The following is a 22,426-nucleotide window of genomic DNA, read 5'->3' on the forward strand; positions in this document are numbered from 1 at the left end:
AAACATAAACAATTTATACAGCATTTTGGCGTCTTTTTGTTTACTTTCTTTTGGTTTCTCTTTTCCATTAGCACACCAAAATATTTTTGCTTGTTACAATGCAAAATGGGTTTGAAAACATGTTGGTTAAGCTTTTCATTCAGCACTTTTGGGGTTTCACACCGGTAAAGGGGAAAAAGCTTTAAGTAACAATTTCATTAGAATTGTGAGCATAAAATGCATTCTTTCTTCAGTATTCTAAGCGCTGTTAAAGCGTCGAGGTGTTGTCGTGATATTCTAACAAAACCGAAAGGATCTACAAACAAGAAAAAGGTAGAACTATAAAAGAAAAAAGACTGTAAGACCTTCTAAGAATGTGTCCTACAAAACTCTAATTAAAAAAAAGACTGTTATTATCCAAAATTAGTTTGGGTTTCGAATCCATGGCTGTTTGGAAAACTTTCAAATTAAAAAGTCAAGCACTGAGGCAACTAATTTGTTCATATCCTTTAAAAACTATATATGGTCAAAACCTATTATCTGCGGTATATATAAAACTACATTTCTGAAGTGAAATTTGTAGCAGAAGTGAAAAACCAAAAATCTTTTCTCATGGTATATTGCATTAAATTCCACTGGCCAACTGCTCAACTTTTAGTTGACCACAGATTTCAATCGATATTTGTCGTAGTTTCAACAACAAGGTTATGCCAGCACCTACGCATTCCATTGAAGGTTACACACCACATGCGATTTGTTATGAATTTGAATAGCAGTTGAAAAGTGTCTTGACCTAGGCCAAAACATTTCCATCGCCTCAGCCATTTAGGGCTAAATAAACACCCCCAATGTGCTTGACACTTTTGTCGCCTTAGTCTGGCACCTGTCTGGCTGAGTTTAAAAGTCAAGGTTACCAAACATGGCTAATGAGGAATTTCGCTATCTATTGATCTCGTTTTAGATTGTGGACTAAAATAACAAAAAGCCTCATTTTAATTAAACAAGAATTTGGGTATGGCAGATAGCTCACCAGATTTATTACGTGATGCTGGTGTTGGTGATGGCGGCATGGATCAAAGTGGTAGCGTTGAAAACCCGTCGATTATGTTGACCAGCTCCCTAGAACCCTTAAGTGAGGGTAGTCATACGGATACTGAACCTAATGTCACGGTAAGTTGTTCAATTATATGTCATCAAAAATTAAAGAAATTAACCACAAACAATTTAGATGTAGTAGTCCTCTATGAAAGTACGGCTATGAATTAATTCACATGCGTACTACATGACCTTACAAAGTATATAAATATATTCTAGATCGACATAAAATTCTAAGACAATTGAGATATGTCTCTATATTTGTTTAATGGTCCGTCGTGCTATATTTGGATATAGCTGCTATATCGACCAATCTGACGATTAAGGTTCGGCAGCCCATAAAAGATTTATTTATCGCTGAAATGTGAGACAGTGAGTTGTTTTAAGCCTCCCGACATCGGTCTCAAATATGGTTCAGATCGGACTATATTTGGGTATAGCTGTAATATAGACCGATCTTCCGATTAAGGGTCTGAAGTCCATAAAAGCTGCATTAATTACCCGATTTGATTGATATTTGAAACAGTGAGTTGTTTTAAGCCTCCCGACATTCAACTTAAATATGGTTCAGATCGGACCATATTAGGATATAGCTGCCATATAGATCCATCGGCGATAGAGGGTCTAAAGCCCTAAAAGCTTTATTTATTACCCGATTACGTTAAAATTTGAAAAAGTGAGTTGTTGTAAACCTCCCTATACCTGACCTGAATATGGTTTAGATCGGATTATATTTCGATACTAGCTGATCCGGGCCCGCTCCGCTGCGCCTTCTTTTACTTTATATGGAGCAAAATGTTTCTTTAAATATTTATTATCGACAACTATAGAACTTTTACTGAAATATCATGCTACGAAAATAGTATGTCGCCTGACTAACAATTTAACAATATAAGTATCTTTTTCTGAATCCCATATGATCTGTATTGGTCTACGAATTTAAGTTTGTATATAAGGTGTAACTAATTCTGAAAATACTTTATTTCAGCCCGATATTCTCATGATGTCTGATTTTGGAGTGTTTTCGGGGGTAAGGTGGTCCCCCAGACACTTGGCCTTGAAAAAATATCAGCATCGTGCTCTTCTCTCAAATATCATGTTGCCATTGGTTTAAGGGGAGTTTACAAGATGAGGCGTCTCCCAAACACATAGCCCCAAAATTGGTTATCAAATTCCTTTTCTAATCTCTAATACCTTTCATTTGAGCCACATATTGGCATGGTCGAAAAATTTTTACCCTTTGGGGGTGTTTTGGGAAAGGGATGATGCCCTAACTACATGGTCCTAAATTTGGATATCAAATACATATTCTACTCCTTTATTTGAGCCCCATATTGCGATGATAAGTAAAAAATTGCTATTTGTGGGGTACTTTGGGAAAGGGGTAGACCCCCAAAAAATTGGTCCCGAAAGTGGGTATCAATTCTTGCTCTACCTCCCAATACCTTTCGTTTCAGCCCCACATTGACATGGTCGGTAAATATGCCCTATTTAGGGGTGTTTTGGAGAGTGGTTTGGTCCCCCAAACACTAAGCCCTGAAAATATATCAGCAACGTGCTCTATTCTCATATATCTACATATCATTTATTTGAACCCCATATTTCCATTGGCCTCAAAATTGGATATCAAATTCGTTTTGTAATCTCAAATCCCCTTATTGCAAAAGCCAGCAAATATGAGGTATGGCCCTAAAAACTATGAATATCGAGCTCCACTGTCTCGACAATCCAAATTGTCTTGGTGAGCAAATATGTCCTATTTGGGGTTTGTTATGGTAGTGGGACGTCGACTAGACAGTTGGTCCCGAATAATGATATAAGATTCATGGACTACTCCCAAATTCCTTTCATTTGAGTCCCATTTTTCCATAGTTGACAAACATGTTCGGTTTGGGGGGTGTTTGAAAATATATATAAGATTCGTGTTCCACTCTAAAAAACCTCTTGTATTCTGACTGGTTTCCTAGTTCGCGATTTTGTTTGGTACCACCAAACTCGTCGGTAGGATTTGTTGAAAACTATTTAGCGCAAAACATATTTAAAAATATTCAGTAATAAATAATTTAAAATGAAAATTTTTTCTCTTCATTTTCTGTTAGACAAGCGAAGACAAATCTTTAGTATTAGCAGTGAATATCGAGTCGGAGTTGGCCATGGCTAATCGTGCTACCCACTCTTCTGATCCGAAATTGGCTTCGAATGATGATGAAAAGGGTAAACTCTTTGTCTGAATTGGAAACAAAATGTTAAACATCTTTCTAATTATCATCCGCTATTTAAATTACAGCGAACGTTTCAACAAATGCTAACAACAGTCAAAATGATGTAAAACAATTGAAGATTTTAAAACCTCCTAAGGAATTTGAGGATAGTAATATCACTAGTGTGGCAGGTAAATTGCAAAGCTTTGATTCCATATGATATGGCAATATCATTTTGATTCATTATCCATATTCAGTTATAACGCTAGCCAAGCCATCCATATCTCTTTCGGTAAACAGGTAATGTTATTGATTGATTTATACCTTCCATTTTTCCATTTAAATGTTGTATGAAATTTTATCTTTTACCATTCGCAGATGAAAGTATGGATACAACAGTTTCAGCTCCTTCTGTAGATGATGTTAAGATTGAAGTTAAAAGTGGAGAAGATAGCATGCCGAACACAGCCACGCAAAAATGCGTGGAATACGGGACAACAACGAACATTGTAGAACCGCTTGTAGGCGTTGCTACAAGGGATGTAGAATCCTCTGAGATAAAAGACTTAGGTACGTATTCAGTTGTGGAAAATTCTTTATATACTAATATATATGAAATTGTCTTAGGCGATGAAGGAATAAAGGAAGAAACTAAAATTAATAGAAAAGAGCTATCTAAATTGGAGGAATCTCCTAATACTGTAGCTGAAAGCATTAAAAATGTTGAGAATTGTACAGATATTACATACGTTAAGGAACAGGTGTCATCAGATGTTGTAGAATCCGAAATAACTGAAGTCTGTGATTCCAGCACTGTAACTAAACCAGAAGTACCTTTGGAAACAAAATCTGTGGAAAGTGGTGATGACAAATCTTCATGCAATAAAAATTTTGAATTATCAGCTAAAACAAAGGAAATTGAAGGACAGACTGAAGTGGATCAAGTTGTTTCATGTTCCAATGTAGAGAAACTGAGTGTTTTGTCTACTAATAATGAAGAATTAAAACTACGTGTTGTTGAGACTATTAATTCAACTTCTAGAGAAATTGCTAAGGATGTACCCAGTCTGGAAGTATTAGCTACAATGGCTGGAGAGTCACTTAATAATATCACTGCTCCAGCTGTAACTCCACCTTTAACTGAAACTGAAGGAAAAGAGAAAAACACAGATACCTCCAATCAAGATATGAAGGCTTTACAAGTCCCAGAAGCTAAACTTACAACAACTACATCGGAAGCTGTAACATTTACTCGAGAAGATCATGATCCTGAATCAGAAGTTACCAATACACAATTAGAACAACAACAATCACCCGAAGCAATGAACGATAAACTTACTTGCAGTAGTGAAGGAGTTGAGAGAATATGTCCTACTACTCAGGCAAAGTTGGAAGCTCCTGTTGATCCGAGAACTAAGCCAGAAATAAATGATCTTCCTAATGATAAAAGTAAAAGTGAGGAGAATAATGGCCAATCGAAATATCAGGAACCTGTTGCAGAATCCTTGTTTGAAAAACTTGAAACGGAAACATCATCGAACAGAGAACCAGCAATTATGCCGGAAACAAATTGTAACATAGTGAACAAAAGCTCGGTTCAAGATTCTATAACTGTAGAAACGAAAGTTCTTGAAAACAAAATCAATGATTCAGCAATCATAGAAATAAAATTAGATAATACAGAAACTTTGAATGTTTCCGAAACAGATGACAAAATCGAAATTCCTAGTCCTGCAATAAAGGAAACAGAACCAGAAACAATTAATGCAGCTGAAGTTCCTAATCCAGCCACTCAAGAAAAGTTGAAAAAATCAGAAGCAGTCATTTATGCAGATTCCGCAAAAAAATTGAGTGGAACTGAAACTGTTAATTCAGTCAGTGATGATACACTTGAGCACCGTACTACTTTGGTTCAACAGGATCTCAAAGCTGTACCAGATAAGGTGGTGAATGAGTGTCTTATAAATTCTTCGAAAGAAGATATATCACTGATTCAATCAGATTCGGCACAGCATGAATCGATTCCAGAAAAACAATCTACTATTGACATCACTGAAGAAATTCCTGCTCTGTCAATTTTACCAACTCTTACAGAAGTTGATGATACAGATCAAAGTAATCCAAAGGAAACCCAAAATAATGGTACTATAAATTCTTCTGTGCCTGCCGAAGAATCTGAACTGAATCGAACTGAAATTTCCAGTGCCAAACAGGACGAAATAAAAAATGTTACTGAACAATCAACGCTACCTCAGAATTTAAAAACAATTACGAGTGACTCTTCTTCCAAATCTTCAGATGAAAATCAGAGTTTTGTAAGCCCCATTGAATCCCAATACATTCCGACTACTCCATCAACCAAAACAGAATCGCATGAAAATGACATGGTCATCAATTTGCCAACTAAATCAACTGATAATAAATCAAGTGCAAATGATACATCTAGTACGACAAGTATTTCTATGTCAAAAAATCCTGGTACAACTGCGCCAAAGGAAAGCAAAGAAAATTCACCCATTTTGCCCGCTTCAACTTCAAAACCTGTTCAAATTATGCCCAAGAAATCTCCACATTTTAACAATGCTGTCATATTTGTTACTTCAAGCAATCAACAAATTAGACCTCCATCAAAGAATTCCTCTATATCTGTAGTTGCAAAACCGGAAGAAGTTTCTGAGGAAGAAGCAAAGTTTACTGCCGCTTTAGCAGAGGACCAAACCAATGAGACCAACAAGTGTAAAACATCGCAGAGTGCTGTTAAACTTGAAGAGATAATGGAACAATCATGTCAAACGGAATCGGCGCCCAAAGTATTTAATGCTAATTCCTTACCAAAAGTAGAAGAAACTAAAGATTCAGGTGGAACAGATACTGCAGGTGAGGATTTATCTTGTGTTGTAGACCAAGATTTGGCAAAATCGCCCGAAGAAGTTCTAACAGACATTAGTGCAAGCGTATCGCATATTTCCACGCAACTCAATGAGACCATTAAGAATGTAGACAAATCCTCCCTTATTGCTGAGAATAAAAGTGAGGCCGAAGTGAAGTCCCCTGAAATCTTAACCTCTACAGCTAAAACTTCCGAAATTTCTTCTGGCGAAACAGTTAGTAAAGAAGTTGGAAAGGAAGACGTTGTAGTTTTACCATCTACAAAAGAAGTACATCAGCATTCATGTGACGATACATCAAAAGAATACTCTACAACTTCCTCTCAAACATCAACCGATACAGGAACTCTTACTACATCATTACCAATCTCAGATGATATTCAAAGATTTAAAAAAGATGTTGCAGGTTGCAAAGAAAGTCCCAAAGTGGCTACATCTTCTTCAATATCGACCTCAACTTCAGAAGATTGTAAGACATTACAAACTGATACTTCTTGTCAAAAAACAAATGACAATAAATCTTCTCAAGAAATCGAAGGATTAGAAGAAATTGCTTCGACTTCAGTAGTAGAAAAATCTGCTGTAGAAGTAGCACCTCTACCTTCACAACAGACTAAACCAAGAACTTCTGAAACTGAATCATCAGCAATGACAAAATGTTCTGAAGAATCAACATCTTTACCTTCATTGATGACTGCTATTAATATCTCAAAAGAAGAACTACCAGCTGTAAAATCATGCACTGTGGAAGTTACACCTTCACTTTTATGGAACAACAAAATAAGTGCCCCAAAAGAAGAATCACCTGCAGGTGAAATATCTACCACGGAAGATGACATTTCACCTTCATTGGAGGCTGAAATGAAAACTTCCGGAAATGAATCACCTGTAATAACAAACTATGCTGAAGAGGAGGCAAAATCAACTTCATTAGACGCTGAAGTGAATACCGTAAAGGAAAAATTACCAGTAATTGATTCATGTAATGTGGAAGTTGAAGCTCCTTCATTGGAGAATACTACTTCTAACACTGAAGTAGTATTACCTTCGGCAAACACATCTGCTGAGGAAGTTGAGTCTACACCTTCATTGAAAACTGAAATTTTATCCTCAGAACAAAACTCCCCTGTAGTAACAAAATGTTCTACAGACGCATCACCTTTACCTCCTTTGGAGACTGATACTAACACTTCAGAAGTAGGGGCACACGCAATAGAAAAATGTGTTGAGAAAGTGGAGCCTGCACCTACATTAGATACCTCTTATAATACGTCCAAAGAAAAATCGCTCACAGAAGAAAAGACGAAGGTTGAGACAGCTCCTGTGGATGTCTTACCTTCAACTGCTTTGCACACTTCTGTAAATAACCCGGAAGAATTACATGAAGAAGAAAAACCCGCTGTGGAAATTGCACCATCATGTTCATTGAAATCTGAAATTACAACTATAGAACAAGAATCATCTCCAATACCAAAATCTACTGTGTCAGCCCTACCTTCATCTTTGTTGGAGACTGCAATTAATGCAATAGTTGACGAATTGCCTGTTGTAGAAAAATCTCCTGTGGTAGACGAGCAATCATTGGAAACTAAACTTAGCAATACAAAAGAAGAACTTCATGCAACTGTAAAACCTGCAATTCGAGCTACAACTTCACCAACTTTGGATACTGAAATTAAAACTGCGGGAAATATTCCACCGACTGTAATAAAATCTGTTGCGGAAGTCTTACCTTCAAGTTCACTGAAGACTGCAATTATTACTCCAGAAGAAAAATCACCAAACAATTCTGTGGTTGAAGTTGTTCTAACCACTGAAACTGAAAGTAATATTCCTAAAGAAGAATCAACTGCAGAAGAAATCCCCATAGTGACTATTCTATCAGATCACGGATCAGCTGCTGCAAAATCGGCTGAGGAAATCTTACCCTCATTGGAGACTTCAATCAATGTTTTAAAAGAAGGATCACCTGCAGTAGAGAACTCTGGAATTGAAACTACGTCTTCTTCATCTTTATTGGATAGTAAAATAAATCACTCAGAAGAAGATTCACCTGAAATAAAGACAACTTTTGAGGAAGTTGGAACTAAACCTTCATTGGATACGAAAGATGCACACTTACAACATGGAATGCTACTAGAAACTGAATGTGCTGTGGAAGACGAACCTTCATTGCAGTCTGAAGTTGATGGTTCAGAGGAATCACCCACAGTGCAAAAATCGGAGACGGTCTCCTCCACAACTCAAAGCCTTGCATTGGAAAGTGAGTCTTCACCTGTTCTGGGCATTGAAATCAAAGACTTAGATGAATTGGGTGCAGTAAGAAAATCGGAGACTGAAGAAAATACTCCAAAAGATCGATTACCTACAGTAGAAAATACTGACATGGGAACTTTGCCTTTGCCTTCATTGGTTACAAAAATGAATACCACACAACAAGAATCTCGTGCAGAAGAAAAACCAGATGCAAAACCGTTGAAAACTGAAATGACTAACTTAAAAGAAGAATCTCCTGCTGTAAATGAACCTGCTGCGAAAGCTGAATCTGAACCTTTAATGGAAACTAAAACTACAACCTCCGAAAAAGAATCATCAATAGAAACAAAATGTGTTGTGAAGCTCCCATCTTCTGAAATTGGATTAAAAGACTCAGATTCTGAAACAAAAACCTCAGAAAAAGAGTTACCTGCAACAGAAATATTAGGTAGTGATATTTGCCCATCGCCTTTACATGAGAGTGAGATTAAAACCTTAAAAGAATCATTTTCAGTAAAAAACTCCTCTACAGCACCTAGATGTGAAGTGGAAGTCCCAACTTCATCGGAGACTGATAAATCAACAGAATCAATTGCGATAAAACAGTTAAAAACTGTTGAAACATCTGCTGTGGAACTTTTGCCTTCAATTTCGTTGGACATTAAAGTGAAAAACTCAGAAGAAATATCAACTGCTGTAGAAGAATCCACTGCGAAGAAGACAGAAACTGCAACTTTAGAACAAGAATCACCTGCAATAACAAAATCGGCTGTGAAACCCTTACCTTCAGCTTCATTAGAGATTGAAATTGATATCATAAAAGAAGAACCAACCACGATAGAAACCCGAGAAAGCAAAGTTGCGCAATGTTTGGAAATTGAAGCTAGTGACTCAGAAGTTTCAAAAAACTGTGTTGTGGATGTTGGAATTTTAACTTCTTTGGATGCTGAAAGTATAACTTCAGAACATGTGCCATCAGCGGGAACAAATTTTTCTGCAGTGGCTGCAACTTTATCAGAAGAATCATCCTCAGTACAAAAAACGGAGACCAAGACTAATATTTTGGAGAAAGTATCTCATGCAGCAGAAAAATCAGCCGTGGAAACTGCACATTTACCTATAATGGAGACTAAAACGGATTTGTCAGGAAAAGACTCATCTCGGGAAGTTGGGTCAACACCGACACTAGATACTAATAGTACAACCTCACAACAAGAATCATTTGCAGAAACAAAGTGTTCACCAACAGCTGAAACTTCATCTTCATTAGAGACTGAAATTAAAGACTCAAAAGAAACACCTGCTGTTAAAAAATCAGAAATTGTGGTAAATACCTCAGTTGAAAAGACATTCGCACTTGAAACCACTGGTGTGGGAATTACTCCTTCAAATTCTTTGGAGACTGAAATGCCAACATCAGAAGAATCACGAGCAGCAAAAAATTTGGCGACTGAAATTGATGCCGCTGTAGAAGAATCACCTACAAGAGAAAATTCTGCTCTAGCAACCTTGCCTTCAACTGCATTGGATATTGAAATGAATTCTTCAGGAGAAGGACTGCCCACAGTAGAAAATTTAGCTGGGGAAGTTGGCCCGTTATTGGAAACTGAAATTATCACCTTAAACGAAGAATCGCTAACAATAAACAAATCTTGTGCTGAATTTGGTGCTCAAACCACATTGGAGACACAAATTACAAGCTCCAAACAAGAACCTTCAGGTGAAACTAAATGTGATGTAGGAGCCGCGAATGCTTCTTCTGAAGTAAATGACTCAGAAGAATCACAGGTAGTAAAAACCTCGAAGATTGAGACAAAAACATCAAAAGAAGAGTCAACTGCAGCGGAAAACTCTGATGTAAAAATTAGTCCATTAACTTCTCCTGAAAGTGAAACTAAAACCTCAGAAGAAACATGTGAATTAAAAACTTCAGCTATAGATTTCCCTTCTTCACCTTCATTAGACAATAAATTGAATAAATCGCAAGAAGAATCACCTGTAGGGGAAAAATCTCCTGTCAAAGTTGAACCATCCTTTCCATTAAAGACTGAAATTAAAGTTTTAGAAGGAGAATCAAATGAAGTACAAAAAACTGTTGTGGAAGTTCAGCCATTACTGGAAACTGGAGTAATAACCTCAGAAGAAGTGGAAAAATCTACTGAAGAAGATGGATCTTCCCCTTCAATGGAACCTAAAACGAATAACTCTAAAGAATTATCTGCAACTAAACAACCAGAAATGGAAATTAATAGCACAGAAAAGGAATCAACTGCGGTAGAAAGCTCGACTGCGGAAACTGCGCCTTCATCATCATTAGAGACCAAAATGAATACCTCAGAAAAAGAGTCGCCAGTAGCAGGCAAATATGTTAGAAAAGTTTCAGCTTCAATGGAAACCGAAAATGCCAAGTTAGGAGTCGAAAATACTCAAGAGACTCAGCAAGAAACATCTACAGTATCAAGCTCGGATAAAACTCCTGAATATTCACAAGCCATAGAAAATCCTGAAGAGAAAGATGTATATTCATCCTCCTTAAATACTGAAATGACTGCCTCAAAAGAAGTAACTCCAAAGCAGATTGTGCAAGAAGTGACAACAGACTTGTGTAAAGCCAATGAAGAACTTGAGGCCGAAATGATTGCAAATTCATGTGAACTTGAAATGAACATATCACAGTTTAAGTCACCTGCAGTTGATGAACCTCTTGAGGAAGTGTCATCTTCTTCTGCAGTAGAGATCGAAGGTTACTCCGAAAAAGAACAATTACCAATATCTTCAAATTCAGCGGTCGCGGATGTTCCCTCTTCATCCACATTAGATATTAAAACAACAAAAGACTCTCAACTTGCCCACATTGAAGAAACTGCAAATGCAAACCTGGTGGCAATTAAGGAAACTACTACGGCATTTTTAGTCCAAGCTGCCACTCAAATTATATTGGCAGGAGTAAAGATACAGGAAGATGTAACGGAATGTCATCCAAAAACACCATTTAACTCCCAAGAAGACTCACTTGCTACATCCGAAGCAGAAGACGGCAATGATGCTACCATTCCACTAACTGATAAATCCTCTTTACCAATAGATAATGAACCCATTCAAACTTTAACTGAAAAGATTGCTTTTGTACAGGAAAAGAAAATGGAAACGAATGAACCTTCTGAAGTTACCAATGGCAATGATACAATAGAAAAGTGTGACCTAAAACTTGACATTGTAAAACTACCTCCTCTTTATATTGAGGAGGAGAGCATAGACACTAACTCCACTGAAATAATTTTACCACCTCCACCTGAATTTAGTGATGATTCTAATATTATAGCTAAATTAGCTCTGTTAGACAAAGACAGCAGTGACTCTTCAAATATTTTGCGAATTACGACTAAGACTTTGAGCACTGACTTAGAACACGATGTTATAAGCACCCCAACATGTGCAACACCTGCAGATAGTGTGACTTCCACCGAACGTAAATCTTCCATTTCCACCAAAAACAGCACTTCGAAGGCCACAACGGGAGAGCAGAAGGAACAGGAAGTGTTAAAAGGAGTTCCTGAAACTAAAGCAGACTGCAAATAAGTTTTTTGCACGCCGTATAGTAGTGAGTTAAATAAACTTCTATCCCTAATCTAAAAAGAGATTCAAATGTGATTTGTAAGCTCTCTTCAAATCTGTGAAAGATACACTATTTGTGAAAATCATACAATCAATACAACTTTACAGCCAATGGGCCATATCGATTCTGTTAAAAATTTAACCAAAGAATCAGAAAAGTAAGATAAGGCAATACAACACGCCGTCTAGAGACTCCAAATTTAAAAGAACTTGCAATCTTATACAACATTGAATCAAAATTGTTATTAGACATAATTGGTATCCAATATTAAAATCATATCTCAAAGAGAGCAAACTAAAATTAATAAGCTTCGGAAATTTCTCATTCCTAGAAAATGCTAAAAATTATAATAAACAATTAAAGAATAAAATAAAACGAATGTTGTTTATCTCATATCCAGACCATTCAACACGCATATTTCTTTGCAATATCTGATGCTATGCTGAATTTAACTATATTTCCTTTACAATGGATCGAGTTTGTCAAGTGTTCTGGGAGATTGCTTTGTACACTTAGAAACATATAGGGCGTAATTTGAGATCATAACAAAAGGCCAATTGCAAAATGTTATAAAATTCGGATAAAAGCTACCGCCAGGTTGAGAGAAACATATATTGGGTTGCCCAAAAAGTAATTTTTTAAAAGAAAGTAAATGCATTTTTAATAAAACTTAGAATAAACTTTAATCAAATATACTTTTTTTACACTTTTTTTCTAAAGCAAGCTAAAAGTCACAGCTGATAATTGACAGAAGAAAGAATGCAATTACAGAGTCACAAGCTGTGAAAAATATGAAAAATCCGCAATTACTTTTTTGGCAACCCAATATTAGGGCAAAAATCCCTGTAGATCGCCTGTCTCGGCAGCAGCATGCATACAGTAAAGGAAAATCCACTGCAACAGGCTTCTACGACCTAGTTGGCTACATAGAGGGTTCTCTCGCTGTCAAGGAGTATACAATGGTAGCATTTCTTGACATTGAAGGTGCTTCAATAATGTTAAACCAACGTCAATCATCAAGGAGTTGGAGTTTCTACGCATCAACTCTACAGTAAGAAAGTTTATTTATAACTTAATTACTAAAAGATGCATTACGGCAGTCTTGGGATCTGTGGATCTAAAAAGATGAGTCAGTAGAGGAACACCTCGGGGAGGTGTACTGTCTCCTCTACTTTGGAATATAGCCATTAACAATATATGATTGTCTCCGGTCCGAAAGTAGTCTGGGTATAAATCCGTGAAAGACAGAAGTAGTTCTTTTCAGCAGGAGATACAAGTTGCCTACAGTGGTACCTGTCTCCATCAAAGGGGAGAATGTTCCATTTACAGAAAGTGCAAAATACCTGGATGTTTTGCTGGACAGGAAATTGAGCTTCAAATCCAACATTCTAGAAAGGGCAGGAAATGCCATTCTTGCCCTATACACCTGCAGGAGAGCCATTGGCAAAAGTTGGGGTTTAGACCGCGTATCATGCATTGGGTATATACTGCAGTTGTCCGACCTATAATGCTATATGGTGTTGTGGTCTGGTGGACGGTGCTTCAGAAATCCACCTACCGCTCAATACTTAACCGAATGCAAAGGATGGATCAACCGCACTGAGTACGACACCATTTGATCTACTGAATTTAATGCTTCATTTTATGCCTCGGGACATTGTGGCTACCCAAATTGCAGCGATCACTGCCGTGAGGTTAAGGGAGCTTTCTCATTGGCCATGTGGCGGTCACGGACACTGTGTTATCCTTGATACAATATCCGATGTTCCAGGCAGTGTGGATTACACCCTACCTTAGCTGCGTGTCATGCATTGGGCATATACTGCAGTTGTGGTCTGGTGGACGGCGCTTCAGAAATACACCTACCGCTCAATACTTAACCGAATCCAAAGGATGGCTTCTTTGTGCATCACAGCCGCACTGAGTACGACACCATTTGATATACTGAATTTAATGCTTCATTGTGGCTACCCAAATTGCAGCGACCACTGCCGTGAGGTTAAGGGAGTTTTAACATTGGCCATGTGGCGGTCACGGACACTGTGTTATCCTTGATACAATATCCGATGTTCCAGGCAGTGTGGATTACACCCTACCTGAGCTGCTAAGTTAAATAAAAATTACTGTAAAACTATTCCTGAAAGAACCGATATCACGATATCCCTGGTAACAGAGGTTACATAGACTTCCATAAGGATGGTTCTAAACTAGACGACCCGGTGGGCTTTGGGGTGTACTCTAAAGATCTAGAACTGGCCATATCGAAAAGGTAAGCCGAGATCCTCAAGAAGAGATCCTTGCAATTAAGAAAGTGGTGGGATGGCTAAGATGTAATGTCATAACGATGATTGGCTTAAATATCTTCTCAGACAGCCAGGCAGCCATTAAATCCCTGGAGAACGTATTTCTGAACATAAAAACAGCAATCGACTGTCGCAGATCTCTTAACGAGATGGCCGAACAGTTCAAAATTCACCTGTTCTCGGTGCCGGGCCACAGAGATATTCCAGGGAATTGTAAAGCGGACGACCTTGCGAGACTAGGAGCTACCCTACACATTCCAGGGATACTGAAATCTATGGGTATGCTTCTAGCAATGGCAGACTCAAACTTAAACCTAACCTCCCGCCAATACGTTATCCAAAAGTCCAATCGGAAGATCGGTTTATAATAGAAATATAGCAAGGTGTTATTAAAAGTAACTGTGGCCCATAGGTTAGCTTGTCCGCCTGTGATATCGAATGCCTGTTAGTGTTGCTAAGCGGCACACCATTCGGTATAGGCATGAAAAAGGAGGTCCCCAGTTGTTGAGCACAACTTTAATCGCAATGCACAAATTTGCTTATACCCTCCACCATAGGATAGAGGTATGCTAATTTTGTAACTCCTCGAAATATTCGTCTAAGGTTCAAATCGGTCTATGTTTTGATATAGCTGTCATATAAACCGATCTTGAATCTTGACTTCTTGAGACACTAGAGGACGCAATTCTTATCCGATTTGGCTGAAATTTTGCATGATGTGATTTGTTATGATTTCCAACAACGGTGCCAAGTATGTGTGAAATCGGTGCGTAAACTGATATAGCTGTCATATAAACCGTTCTGGGGTCTTAATTCTTGAGCCCTTAGAGGGCGCAAATCCAATCCCATTTCGCTGAAATTTTGCATGACGTGTTTCGTTATGACTTCCAACAACAACAACTGGTGGTGAGTGTACAAATTGGTGCAAAGCGGCGTGGTGGGTACCCATAGGGGTAGACTATGAATCTTTTAAAAATATTTAAGAAATAGTGTTTAGTAACCACCCAGTAGAATCTGATATTAAAAAGGTACCAAGTGTTTATACGTGAGATGGAAAAATTTTACTACAATTTCTTGGAATTTTTCTAAAAGACAACATTTTCACTAAATTTTCCTTAGGACATCATTGCCATGATTTTATCCTCGGACAAATTTCACAAAATTTTCCCTAATTATAAAATATGCATGCATCTTTCGCTGTCGATAAAAAATTCTATGAAATTTTTTCTAAAGAAAAATTTTTTTAAAATGTTTAATTTATTTTTCATAAAAACAAAAATCCTAAAATCATTTCAATATTTCCATATAATTTACTCTGAAGATGAAATTTCCATAAAATTTTCACAAAATTTCCATTAGACAAAATTTGAATGAAATTTTCTAAGCAAATGTCCCTAGAGACAAATTTGCATAAAATTTTTCTTTAGACAAAATTCCCATAAAATTTTCGCTAGTATCAAAATTCCGCGAAAATATTCCATTGAGACAATATTTTTATAAAACTCATAATTTCGACGAAATTTCTCATGAAATTTTTCCCAGAGACAAATTTTGCAAGAAATTTTCTCTTTTGACAAACTTTTTGGCTAGAAACAACATTCCGTTAGTATTTTCCACGAAGAAAATATTTCCATGAAATTTTCCCAAAGGTAAATTCAGTGAAATTTTCCATACATAATTAAATTTTTAGGAAATTTTCTTAAAAACTTCTCCTAATGACAAAATTTTAATGAAATATTTTGTAAAGATAAAATTCGTCGTAAATGTTACCCTCTACAATGGATTTTGTAAGCAGCACTGAGTTCCTAACTTAAAATTTTCTTTTTTGAGTTTACTTTTTTGTTTTTAGAGCTCACAACAAGTTTAGGTGTATGTCCATAGTGGCATAGGCGGATTAATATCCACACCTTCTTTTCAACCTAACCTAACCTCTTCCCTCTAAAAATTTCCATGAAATTTCTCTTAGACAAAATTAGCATGAAATTTCCCTTAGGCAAAATGTCCATGGATCTTTTTTTAAGGACAAAATTTCCATACAAGATAAAATTTCTATGAAATTAGCTTTAAAGACAAAATGTTCATGTATTGTCGCTTAACGTGATATGATTATGATTTCCATGGAATTTCCTGTAAAAAGTGGAAAACTGTAAAGTATTTTCTATTAAGACAAAATTTCCATAAAAGTTTCCCTGAAGACAAAATTTCCATAAATTTTTCCTTGAGGACAAAATTTCCAAAAGTTTTTCAAAAAAAAAAAAAAATAATCTATCAAATTTGCCCTAAAAAAATCACCTTGAAAAATTTCAATGAAATTTTCCCCTTAATACAAAAAATTAAGTTTCCTGTAAAGAAAAAATTTTCCCATAAGAAAAAATTGCAATGAAATTTTCCCTAAAAATAAAATTTTCAGAGAGACAAAATTCGTTTGAATTTTCTGTTATCTGTTTCTGAATCAGTAAAATATAGCTTTAGATGAAATGCCAATGATTTTTTTTCTTACTACAAAGCATTAAAGAAATTTTATTTAAATATCAATTTTCAATCATATAATCAACTAGAGCCAATATTTTCATGAAATTGTTATTATTAGGGGTCATTTTTGCAGCCAAGTTCGCATGACTTGGTCTGTATTTTGGTGTTATTGTAATCTTTTGCATAAAACAAATTTTAGCAAAAGAAAGGCAACGTTGACAAAAAATTATAATAAAATCTGTTAGATAGCCAAAACCTATATCCATTACCCATAAACGTTTGCTGTTCTAAAATTAAGTCCCAAAGGTGATAAGCTAACGGTTTTTATTCTTCCACTTAACCCTTTCTAAATTATATCCATAATATATGCTTTGGTTGTATTGCGACATGCACGCCTTAACGTATGCTCTAAACAAACATAAAAGTAAATTGAAAAGATACACAGATTTTATAATAAATTTTCAAAATGTACAAAAATACTAAGCACAGCAAAGACAATTTATATCCCCTTGAAGTACCTACAGATATTATGGTGTTTTTTTTTTGTTTGGATTTTTATTCCCTATGCCAGATTGAATGGTTCTTACATCCTATGTCCAAGTGTATGTGTATGTGTGTGAGTGTATGATTTGCATGTTAGTAAAGTGATACTAAAATCAGTAAAAGGTTTTCAAAATTAATATCACTTTGTGTTGTTATGGCCTGTACAGGAACTTTACTGTTGCTCATGTGTGAGTGTCTTCGAGAGCGAAAGAGAGTAAGAGCGTGTGCTGAAGTTGGTTCCGGTTTCCGTTTTAACTAATTTATGGCCTACATTTAGGGAGTGATAAAAATGATAAATGCCTAATAATATACTAAGGTATATCCTGTGTTATTTTGTTGTTGCATAGCAAGCTATAAGAGTGTGTGTGAGGGTGTGTGTTTCTTTGTCAGAGAGAGATGTTAGAAAACCAAATAAGATACATGCACACACTCAAAAATCCATTGGTTTTTATGCATAATTTAACACAAATTGGCTATAAATCATATTTGCTCAAGTAACGAAACATATCGCCATAACGTCACAGGATAATGCCACGCAACAACACACCAGAGACAGCAGAAACCAGCAGCCCAGCAGCTACCAGTCCAATCCAGGTATAGCCGACATAAATGTCATAATCATTGGATAATGTAAAGCATCCCCTTTTCCTTAGGCTTGCTTCCTCTGTTTCAAGGCAAGGCCTCTGAAACAATGTGTAGTAAAAATGTTGTATATCACTTGCAACAGCAATATGAGTTAAACACAAAATGAGAAAAAAATAAAGAAAATATGAATTTCAATTACATTTAGTATCACAGCGAATGAAAGGCATAAGGGCAAAGCAAAGCCTAATCGCCAAAAAGTGCCTAATACCAAAGTCTTTCCAAAGCCATCTATTCTTCACTGTAAAGCAATTTCGAAATAATTCATCTCTTTTTTGCTGGTTCTTTTGGCTGATAGTCGTCGTCTGGGTAACCAGAATTCAAATCACAGGCTCTTTTGTCAGAAGTAGCATTGGTTGGTTGGGGATATGTGGCATAAGGGAGACTCATAAATGAGTAATTTTTTCGTTTTATAATAAATTTTATTTTATGTTGTTGGGCTCAGACATTATTGTTTTGCTCTATTTGGATTTACATATTTAAATGGTATTTACAGTCCCTTGCATAGGAAGAAATATTTAATTTTATTTGATCTCTATGTTGTTTAAGTTAATTTAAAAATACCACAAATGCTACAGGTTGCAGGTGCTGGAAAGCTCCGTTTTTATGCGGAGTAGCTGCAAATGCAGCCTCGGACAGTCAGTGATTTTCGAGAGGAGAGTCTCAGTTAGGAGTCTGGTGGCACTGGCTCTTAATAAAAAACTGAGTGCCAATGATAATCGAGATGACAAGGCGAGTTATTGGCGCTTTCAAGTTCAGGTTAGGGGCGGCTGGCGGCGAGCGTCGGATCTTGCAGCAAACCGCTCGCCATAACACGAGGCATGAATTTGGTTGTGGAATTGTGGTTAGTCGGAGACTGAAACACCTTGTCTCCAGCTTTACTCCGGTGGATGAGAGGCTAGCCACAATCCGCATAAAAGCCAAATTCTTCAACATCAGCCTTATTTGTGCCCATGCCCCGACGGAAGACAAAGACGAGCAGACCAAGGATATTTTCTACGAGCGCCTAGAGAGAGAATATGACCCCTGCCCCGCCTATGATATTAAAATCGTTATGGGAGATTTTAATGCGAAGATGGGGAGGGAAGACATTTTTGGTCCAACAGTCGATATAACGTCCAGTAATGGGTTGAGGCTGATTAATTTCGCCGCAGCAAAAAACATGGTAGTTAGTAGCTCCAGATTTCGACATAAAAATATTCACAAAGCCACATGGCTGTCACCCGATCAAAACACGAGGAAACAAATTGATCACGTTGTGATAGATGGAAGGCACTCATCCAGCGTGTTAGATGTACGATCGATCCGTGGAGCGAATATAGATTCGGATCATTACCTTGTTGCAGCAAAAGTTCGCAACCGTTTGAACATGGCGAGGAAAGTACGATCTGACACTGCACGGAAGCTGGACATTGAAAAGCGGCAAACACAACAAATGGCAGCGGCCTACTCCACTCGACTGACCCAACTGCTTGATGAAAGCACTCCTTGTTCCGATGATATAATGATGCAGTGGCAAACTATTGTCCACTCCATGGAAAATGCCGCGAAATCCGTATTTGGGTACCGAAAGCCTCCTCCAAGAAACTCATGGTACGACCAAGAGTGTAGAGATGCTACTGAAGCCAAGAATGCGGCATATAGAGCAACCCTGCAATCAGTAGCAACGTGCCGGATGAAGGAGGGGTATCGGAAGAAAAGGAGAGAGGAGAAACGTCTATTCCGCAGAAAGAAAAAGGAAATGGAAAGACGTGAGTGTGAGCGAATTGAGATGTACAGGAGTCAGAATAAAGTCCGGAAATTCTACCAACTACTTAAACATCAAACCGATGGCTTTGGTGCAGGCACATCCTCCTGCAGAGACAAAGAAGGAAATCTGGGAACTGACACATATAATACGCTGTCGATATGGAAAGAACATTTTACCCAACTGATAGTGTCCGACGTTGGTGCGAAGAGGATACCGCAGAACCAATCCCTGATGATGGTATAGAATGTTTACCTCCTAGTCAGAATGAGTTCCAAGGAGCAGTGACCCGACTAAAGAACAACAAGGCAGCAGGAGCCGACGGTTTACCCGCTGAACTATTTAAGACCGGAGGCGACACGCTGATAAGGCGTATGCATCAGCTTATCTGCGCAATCTGGGTAGAAAAACGCATACCCGATGATTGGAACCTCAGTATACTATGTTCCGTACACAAGAAAGGAGACAAGACGGAATGTGCAAACTACAGAGGAATTAGTATCCTCCCCATCGCATACAAGATACTCTCGAGCATACTGTGTGAAAGATTAAAACCTAAAGTCAATGAGATAATTGGGCTCTATCAATGCGGCTTTAGACCTGGTAAATCCACCCTAGACCAGATATTCACACTGCGCCAAATCCTGGAAAAGACCCGAGAAGGACAAATCAACACCTACCACCTCTTTGTTGACTACAAAGCCGCCTTCGATACTCCTTTACGTTCAAAGGTATTTCAAGGCATGTCTGAGTTTGGTGTCCCTGGAAAATTAATAAGACTTTGCTGGAAGACACTTGCTGATACGCGTTCCTCAGTAAGAATAGGAAAGAATCTCTGCGAGCCATTTAATACCAAACGAGGTTTCAGACAAGGAGACAGCCTCTCGTGTGATCTCTTTAATATACTGCTGGAGAAGATTATACGAGATGCATATGTGAATAGATATGGCACACTAATAGATATGCCGACGACATCGATATCACAGGTCGGTCACCGGAAGTAGTAACTGCAGCCTTTGAAAGAATCGAAAGAGAGTCAGTGATGGAGATAAAACGAAATGGATGGTTTCAACTCTCAAAAAGTCTACCCGTGCTGTTATATGGTTCTGAAGCATGGGTACTTGTTAAAGCAGATGAGGCAGTGCTTGGAGTATTTGAGAGAAAAATTCTTCGTAAAATATATGGACCAGTTTGCGTTAGTAGAGAATATAGGCGACGTATGAACCACGAGCTGTATGACGACGATAGCATAGTTACACGCATCAAAATATAACGGCTGCGTTGGCTAAGTCATGTTGTCACAATGGATGAAGAAGCTCCAGCAAAGAAGTCTTTTGAAGTCAAACACACGCAAGCCGGGAAGACCAGAAGCCCGATGGAAAGATCAACCGGTGGGAGACACCTCGAAACTTGGTGTCAGAGATTTTAGAATGAGCGCAGAAGATCGAGGCGCTTGGAACGCTATTCTACATTCGGCTAGTGGAAAAAATATTCTGTCATAGGCAATTAAAGAAAAGTAAGTAAATGCTGTAAGAAACATTTATAAACATAAATAAATTGTGTAGTTATCCATACACATTGCCAACCGTAACTTCAATTGAGAAAAAGTGATGACTTCTTTACTAAAATTCAATGCATTTTTCTCCAAAAACTGAGTTTTGATGAAGTAATCCCTGAAGACATAATTGCAATGGTAATGGGCAACCAAGATTTTGTTCGGCTTAACTTGATTCGTTTTTAACTTTTTCAGTCTTTACGTTTTAAATTCAAATCATTTTACATCAATGCAAGTTTTTCAGCAACAAACGCTGGTTCTTCGCCCTCCCCTGTTGTAAACTTAAATGCAGGCAAACATTTTCAGGGTCAAATAGTAGGTGGATAATTACTGCACTCAAATTTCCTATGCATTAAAAAATATAAAAGGACAACCAAACTAAACCCCTCCTCCTCAGTAATGAATGCACACACATGCGTTTACGCATCAAGCATGCAAATGTAGAAAGTATAAAGTGCCTCCATAGAGATGGTATCTGGTGTCTGGTATTGCTGCTTGGCCTATGTTTAAAAGCCACTGAAGGCATCTTATACCATTCGACAATGTTGTTGTACCATACATATACGCAAGCAATATACACACATACTTGTATAATGAACGATGTCCTCTTAACATTAAGTGGCAAGGAGCAGGATAAGTAGCAAATGGAAAAGGGCAAGAGAAGTGGCATCACAAGCTTAGAGAAAATAAAATATGAAGAAACAAGTAAAAGCGTGCTAAGTTCGGCCGGGCCGAATCTTATATACCCTCCACCATGGATCGCATTTGTCGAGTTCTTTTCCCGGCATCTCTTCTTAGGCAGAAACAAGAAGTCAAGATCCCAGATCGGTTTATATGGCAGCTATATCAGGTTATGAACCGATTTGAACCTTATTTGACACAGTTGTTGAAAGTAAAAATAAAATACGTCATGCAAAATTTCAGCCAAATCGGATAGGAATTGAGCCCTCTAGAAGCTCAAGAAGTCAAATCCCCAGATCTGTTTATATGACAGCTATATCAGGTTATGGATCGATTTCAACCATACTTGGCACAGTTGTTGGATATCATAACGAAATACTTCGTGCAAAAATTCATCGGATAAGAATTGTGCCCTCTAGAGGCTCAAGAAGTCAAGACCCAAGATCGG

At 37.5% G+C, this 22,426-nt stretch overlaps 1 protein-coding gene across 1 annotated transcript; it reads left to right on the forward strand.

Annotated features, from left to right (window-relative positions):
• The first annotated feature begins 243 nt into the window (after window positions 1-243).
• Window positions 244-11,998, forward strand: LOC106081169 (mucin-2-like). Its single transcript, XM_013242952.2, has 6 exons — window positions 244-312; window positions 941-1,149; window positions 3,174-3,288; window positions 3,362-3,466; window positions 3,654-3,845; window positions 3,903-11,998. Exons 2-6 carry the CDS (start codon window positions 994-996, stop codon window positions 11,996-11,998), a joined length of 8,664 nt encoding a protein of 2,887 aa, XP_013098406.2. The 5' UTR covers window positions 244-312; window positions 941-993.
• The last annotated feature ends 10,428 nt before the right edge of the window (window positions 11,999-22,426 follow it).

The sequence above is a fragment of the Stomoxys calcitrans genome, chromosome 5, assembly GCF_963082655.1.
Source record: "Stomoxys calcitrans chromosome 5, idStoCalc2.1, whole genome shotgun sequence".
NCBI classification, from domain to species: domain Eukaryota; kingdom Metazoa; phylum Arthropoda; class Insecta; order Diptera; family Muscidae; genus Stomoxys; species Stomoxys calcitrans.